Below are 7500 nucleotides of genomic sequence, written 5' to 3' on the forward strand. Positions count from 1 at the left end.
AAAACTGGATATGTGGGTTGAGTTTGAAACTATACCTGAGTTATATGATATGAATAAAAAAAAAAAATATATATATGATAAGAATAATAATAAGAAAAAAATACAGGATATGTGGGTTAAGTTTCAAGCTATACCTGAGTTAAATTATAATCAAAATATAAGGTTGTCCTCCAAGAGATGGATAATCCTTAGTCTCACTCAATCCAATGTCACTGAATAACAAGTCGAGATACTAATATATAACAAAATAAACTTTAAATCAAATAGCACCATTTTCACATTTACGATCTTACCAACACGCACAACATATAACTAGTCAACCATGCGTCGAGCCATTCAGATCAGACAATACTCACCTGTAAACTCCCTGTGGTAAAGATCCAATACTCTTTTGTTATCAGCGGACAGATATGGCATGAAAGCTGTCACGAAGCTGAAGATGAGATAGTTATTCAAGAGGCTGTGGGACGGAGATGAAAGGAGTCAGACTTTGAATATTTTGTATAATTTTAGAAGAAAAATGTAGATGTATATTTTAGTTATGTATTTGATTTTCATCTTTGATTCTGTCCCTCCCTTGAAATGATATATATCAAATAATGAGTAATCAGACCCACTATACTTTTCAATAATAGTGATATCCACACTGATCATGATCAAATGAAGTAATTATCTGGCATTTCAACCGACAAATAACTACAGACTACGTGCAAGGTGAGTTAAACTCAAATACCTTCTATCTGTCGTCGAGATAAGTTCAGAAAGGTCACTGAAGTATTCTCGAGACACAACCAACACGTCTGTCCTGTGATCTAATTTACTGTTGGGAAAGATGTTCCTCAGGAGATCCAGCCATGGGACCTGTGGGTTTCACGTACATGGGTGGAATTCATGAGTGGGTAGAATTCGAGATCAAGTATGTAAGTTGTTTTTTTTCTTCTGGTGTAAACGATAGGAAAAAGGATGATAATACGAATAAAAAGAGAAATAAATGAATGAGTCTAGAGTTTAGATAGAATAAAGGAACACATATCAGTATCAAACGAATCATAGAAACAAAACAGACTACAAATCCACGTCCTTATCCTCATACATCTCGCATTTACTCACACTACGAGCGATCTGCGAGAGTTCCCCGATGGAGATGAGATGGTTCGAAGACAGGGGATCCCGAAGGATGCTCTCTGAAGGCGTGATCTCGGCGATTCGACTCTCGTAGTGGTAGAGGAGGGCGGCGAACTCAAGGGCGTCGGGTCCGCTGGCATCGAAGAGTTTAACCGTGTCCTTAATGTATTGTTTGTAGGCTTGCTCTACCTGTAAGGAGAAAAAGGAAGGTTATGAGGTTTAGAAACTTCCTAAACTTTGTGATCAAAAGGTGGTGTTTTTTTTTTTTTAAGGAATATTATTTGATATAATGTGTACGCGTGTGTTCTTGTTGTAAAGAGAGTTTGATAATTTAATAATTGGTCTTAAAATACTTTGATTAATGTGTACAGTACGGTTGGTAATAGGTCAGGGTTATATAGAGTTTGCCTGTACCTTAATACTTTATTAATGGGCTCGTTCAATTTGTAAAGAGTTGGAATGTTTATGAATGGTAGTCGTAAAGCTCCCAAAGTATTTTATTAAAGTGTAATGTATACGCATATTCACTACACCTGCAAAGATTGCTTGAAGGTTTATGAATGATATTTCTAAAGTTCCCAAAGAAACTGAACAATGTGTATTGTTAATGACATTGGGTGTGCAAATCATTCCAATGTACGATATAACAAATCATACGCATTACTCTACGTTACAACCTTGCCATATTTTACTTTTTCAATTTTTCATCTCCGTGTATTGCACCGTGGAACACATTTAGATCCTGAAAACGTTGATAAGTAGTCTCTTTACCATTTACTGAGTGCATACCACCCACACCCTGCTTTACTCCCCCCCTCCCCTTCATTTTATTGTATTACAAAGATTCCACAAACTTCAAATAATGCATCGCTCGCAGAACCACACAACGAGTCAATTCTCCAGCACCCAGCCTTTAAAACGAGGTATAACAAGCCCCCAAACTTGCCATTTCCCACACGCAACGCTGCAACTTGCATGGAGGAAAATTGTGTCAAGAACAAGACACGATGTTGACGACGTATAATGATGTCATTGGAGGTATTTCTTGGCAATTCAACACACGAAGAGAGATGTCCCTGAAATGGCCCTCGACTTCGGCCATTCAAAGCTTAACATGGCGAGCGAGTGCCTGGGAGATTGTCCTGTCTTGTTATGCTTACAAAACAGGTCTTTTATGCCCTGTTTATGCCACACAAGACTTATGACTAGTGACTTGTGTTACGCAAGAGACACATGAGTCAAAACACGGGTTATGACTTTGACATTTTATGAAAGACGTGTGACCGAATTTGAGAACGGGGCGAGGACCGAATGACTTCTATTTCGTGCATGTTAACAAGGTTATAGCTCGAATAATCCTCGTCGTATCAAATTGAATCTTTGCTTAATATCACACTGGCGATTCAGGTACAAGTTGCTTTCAGATATTTATGATGAATTTTCGGGTATTGGCATGTTTCTTCGTAACCTGGAGAGATGTAGGTTCAGTTTTATAACAAAGGGATAATTTGTTAGACATTATTTCATATCATCATAACAGCTTGTTCCCTTGGTGTTCTAGCTGTATCATCATCATCATCTTCATTAGCTGTTATAATCATTCTTTATTATTAAACAAAAAAAAAAATGACCAAAAACCTAGTCCTCGCATCCCCCCAATTCCAGCCTCTACCCCCACCCCCCACCCCCTCTATCCCCCCTATACCCCCCTTTACCTCCAACCCACCTATACACCCCTCTGCCCCCCCATCTACTCCCCCCTCTACCCCTACCTCTACTCCCCCCCTCTACCCACCCTTCTACTCCTCCCTCTACCCACCCCTCTACCCACCCTCACGCCCCCGCCTACCCCTACCCCCACCTCTACCCCCAACCAAGGGCGAGCGTGACGTCGATGACCCATTTTGGTGAGTGAGATTCGATAAGAACATGTTACGCTCCTTGAAGAAAGGGGGGGGGGGAGGTAAGAGAGAAGGGAGGGAGGAGAGATGGAAGGAAGAGAGGGAAGAAGGAGGGAAGGAAAGAGGGAAAGAAGGAAAGGGGGATGAAGGGAAGGAAAGAGAGGGGGAAGGAAAGAGAGAGGGATGGAGAAGAGAAGAAAGGAAGAGAGGGAAGAAGGAGGGAGGAAAGGAGGGAAGGAAGGAAAGGGGGATGGAGGGAAGGAAAGAAAGAGAGATGAGTATAGAGGGGAGGAAGGAAAGGAAGATTGGAGGGAAAGGAGGAAAGAAGAAAGGGAGGAGAGAAGAAAAGGAGGAGAAGAGGAAGAGAGGAGAATAGAGAAGAAGGGAAGGAAGGAAGGGAGGATGGAGGGAAGGGAAGAGAGAGCGGGAAGGGAAGAGAAGAGGAAGGGAAGAATAAAGAAAGGGAGTGAAGGACCGAAGGAAAGAAGGAGAGAAAGAAGGAAAGAGGGAGAAGAAGAAGATAAGAAAGGATATGAGAAGTAAGAGATGAAGGAAATGGGGAAGGAAGGAGAAAATGAAGGACTCGAAGAAGGGAGAGGAAGAGGAAGAAGATAAGGAGGAAGGAAGGAAGGCAAGAAAGTTATTCGTGCCGAGAGCCTCCGGGAAGGAGAGAGTGTCAGGATCCAATCAAGGTTGGCTAACGAGTGTGCTTGTTGCAAAGGATGCAAAATATGTTAAAAAGGAGAGAGGGATATAGAGAGGAAGACAATCAAATGGACAAATAGACAGATGGTTATGATATATAGATAGATAGACAGGAAGAGAGAGAAAGAGAAAGAGAGAGAGAGAGAGAGAGAGAGAGAGAGAGAGAGAGAGAGAGAGAGAGATAGAGAGAGAGAGAGTGATAATAATGATGATGATAATAATAATCATAATAATGATAATCATTCATCATCATTATCATTATCATCATCGTCATTATTATTGTAATGGTAATATTAACAATAAGGATAATCATTATCGATAGAGAGAGAGAGATATAGAGAGATAGAGAGAGAGAGAGAGAGAGAGAGAGACAGAGAGAGAGAGAGAGAGAGAGAGAGAGAGAGAGAGAGAGAGAGAGAGAGAGAGAGAGAGAGAGAGACAGGCAGACATACAGACAGACAGACAGAGAGAGAGAGAGAGAGAGAGAGAGAGAGAGAGAGAGGGGGGGAGAGAGAGACAGACAGACAGACAGACAGACAGACAGACAGAGAGAGAGAGAGAGAGAGAGAGAGAGAGAGAGAGAGAGAGAGAGAGAGAGAGAGAGAGAGAGAAACAGATAAAGATACAAAATAATACCAATATGTATACACATTTTCAAGTACGTACACATGTGTTGCAAATATGACGCCACGTGAACAGGTAACAGGTATATTGAGGTGGATGATAGATAAATATAATTAATATATGAGTGAGTAAAATAAATGCATCTGACAAATTAAGAAGGCAATAGATAAATAGACAATGCTGTGTACATATACTGTACTTGGATAGTTTAAATGAATTAGTCAAATACTCGTGTTTTTTATGTATAATGAAAATATATATTTTCCTTTGTGAGCTATAGAGATATAATCAAAAGCACTTAATCACATTTACATCCGGGCTCCAGAAACTAGCAATGCAAATATATAACAGATAAGACAAATAATAATTTAAAAAAAATCTAAATGACCAGCGTTTATTGCAACAGAGGCAGAAAAAAGTATAAATAAAAAGGAATTTCTGATGAACCGGTCAAATTTATTCTCATTCATACCTTTTTCATAACTCAATCAGGAGTAAAATAAGAGAGAGATGGAGATATATAGATAGATGGATGGATAGATGAATAGACAGATAGATGGATAGAAAAAAAGATAGATAGATAGATAGTGAGAGAGAGAGAGTGAGAGAGAGTGAGAGAGAGAGACAGAGACAAAGAGAGAAAGAAGAGCGAAATAAATTGAAAGAACTAGCAATATATAGAGAAAAGGAAAGCTAAACAACAGAATAACACGAAGCGAACTTACCGGGTTGTTGGGCATACGGTCGTAATAACTACGGTGAGGCAATGAGAATCCCGACGGTAAGAGCTGCAAAGAGAGAACGCGGGGTTATTATAGTGCTGTAAAGGGGAGGAGGGGAGAGGGAAGGGAGGAGAGAGAAGAGGAGGGGATGAGAGGAGAGGGAAGGGGAGGAGAGGAAAGGGAAGGGGAGGGGAGGGGATGAGAGGAGAGGGAAGGGGAGGAGAGGAAAGGGAAGGGGAGGGGAGGGGAAGGGAGGAGAGGGAAGGGAGGAGAGAGAAGAGGAGGGGATGAGAGGAGAGGGAAGGGGAGGGGAAAGGAGGAGAGGGAAGGGAAGGGGCGGGGAGGAGGGGATGAGAGGGGAGGGAAGGGAAGGGAAGCGAGGAGGTGAAGGGAGGAGAGGGAAGGGAAGTGGGGAGGTGAGGGAAGTAGAGAGGGGGAAAGGAGTAAAAAAGGGAGGAGAGAAGAAGAGAAAGAGAGAGAGGAGGAGATGATGGAAAGGACGAGGAAGATAAAGAAAATAAAGAAGGGGAGGAGGGGATGAGAGGGGAGGGAAGGGAAGGGAAGCGAGGAGGTGAAGGGAGGAGAGGGAAGGGAAGTGGGGAGGTGAGGGAAGTAGAGAGGGGGAAAGGAGTAAAAAAGGGAGGAGAGAAGAAGAGAAAGAGAGAGAGGAGGAGATGATGGAAAGGACGAGGAAGATAAAGAAAATAAAGAAGGGGAGGAGGGGAGGAAAACGAAGAGGGGAGTATAAAGGGACGCGAGAGGGGAGGGCAGGGGTGGGGGTGGGGGGAAGGAGACGGGGCCATAAATAATGCAGTAGATCCACTATAATTTATTTAGGTAATTAGTCCACATTATTAATCACATGCCAATATATGATACATAGTCTGCTTAAGGTATGACAGGTTCGTCTCTATCGCTCTCTCTCTCTCTCTCTCTCTCTCTCTCTCTCTCTCTCTCTCTCTCTCTCTCTCTCTCTCTCTCTCTCTCTCTCTCTCTCTCCTTATTCTGTTTATTATTTCTTTTTCTTTATTTCTATTCGTCCGATTCCCTGTTCTCGTTCTGTCTGTTAATTACTTCCTTTCGTGATTCTGTCTTTTGTCTTTTTTGTCTGTCTGTCTGGATCTCTCTGTATGTCTGTCTGGCTGGCTGGCTGTCTAAATCTCTCTCTATCTCTCTCTCTCTCTGTATCTCTATTATCAAATCTGAAATATTTGGGATGTATGACTGTTTTTTCTAGGGGGGGGGGGGGTAAAAGAAGTATCGTCATTGTGATTTTAATTATTGCGTGATATCTTAAAGCTGGTTAAGTCATATTTTTCTTTCTTTCTTTCTTTCTTTCAGTTACACCCTCTCTTCTCTCTTCTCTCTTCTTCTCTCTCTCTCTCACCTGTCTCTCTCTTTCTCTCTCCCTCTCTCTCTTCCCTGTCCTCTATCTTCTCTCTCTCTTATCATTATCTATAATCTCTCCCTCCCCTTTCCATTTGTCTTTTTTAACTTCTCGCCTTCCCCCTAACCACTCTCCTCCTCCCTCCTTTTCTCTTTCCCTCCTCCATTTCCCATTCCTAATCCTCCCCCCTCTCCTTCTCCCCACCTCTCTCTTTTCCTCTTTCCCTCCTCTCCACCTTCCCTTTCCCCTGTCAACTTCCCCCCCTCCCCTCCTTTCCCCCTCCTCTCTCCTCCCTCCCTCCACCCCCCTTTCCATCCCCCGTCATTTCCCCCCCCCCCCCTCTCCTTCTCCACCCTCTCTCCCTCCCTCCTCCATCCCTCTCCACCCCCTCCTTTTCCCCTCCACTTCCCCTCCCCCTCCCCCCCTTCCTCTCCCCAATTCTCTTCTCCCTCCTCCTCCTCCCTTCTCCACCCTCTCCTTTCTCCCCCCCCCCGCAAACTTTCCCTCCCCCCCCCCCCTCCCCCCCTCTCCTTCACCTCCCCCCTCTCTTCCCTCCTCCCTCCATTCTCCCTCCACCCTCCCTTTCCCCCGTCACTTCCCCCTCCATCCCCTCCCCCTCTTTTCTTCTCAAAATCTCCTCCCCTCCTTCCCTCCCTCCATCCACCTCCCCTCCTCCTTTCTTCCCCCCCCGTTCATTCCCTCCTCTCTCCCTCCTCCCTCTCCTTCTTTCCACTCTCTTCTCCTCCTCCTCCTCCTCTCCATCCTTCCTCCACCCTCCCCTTTCCTCCCCCCCCTTCCTTCCCCCCCCCCTTTTCCCCCCCCTCTCCTTTTACCTCCACTCTCCTCCTCCCTCCCTCCCTCCATTCCTCCCTCTCCCACCCTCTCCCTTTCCCCCCGTCCACTCCCCTCCCCTCCCCCCCCCCCCCCTTACTCCTCCACATCTCTCTCTCCCTCCCTCCCCCCCCTCCATCCCTCCCCCCCCCTCTCCCTTTCCCCCCCCTTCACTTCCCCCCCTCCCCCTCTCCCCCCCCCCCTT

The 7500-nt window shown here is 44.5% G+C and overlaps 1 protein-coding gene across 1 annotated transcript in view; it reads right to left on the minus strand.

The window, feature by feature from the left end:
* Positions 1-7500, minus strand: part of LOC125042068 (endothelin-converting enzyme 2-like) — a 33425-nt gene that overhangs the window by 5563 nt on the left and 20362 nt on the right. The window contains exons 4-7 of the mRNA XM_047637531.1: positions 5081-5143; positions 1111-1314; positions 734-861; positions 357-460 (exon numbers count right to left, since the gene is read on the minus strand). Of these exons, the coding sequence (XP_047493487.1) occupies positions 357-460; positions 734-861; positions 1111-1314; positions 5081-5143 (499 nt within the window). The remainder of the gene's footprint in view (positions 1-356; positions 461-733; positions 862-1110; positions 1315-5080; positions 5144-7500) is intronic.

The sequence above is a fragment of the Penaeus chinensis genome, chromosome 31, assembly GCF_019202785.1.
Source record: "Penaeus chinensis breed Huanghai No. 1 chromosome 31, ASM1920278v2, whole genome shotgun sequence".
Taxonomy (NCBI): domain Eukaryota; kingdom Metazoa; phylum Arthropoda; class Malacostraca; order Decapoda; family Penaeidae; genus Penaeus; species Penaeus chinensis.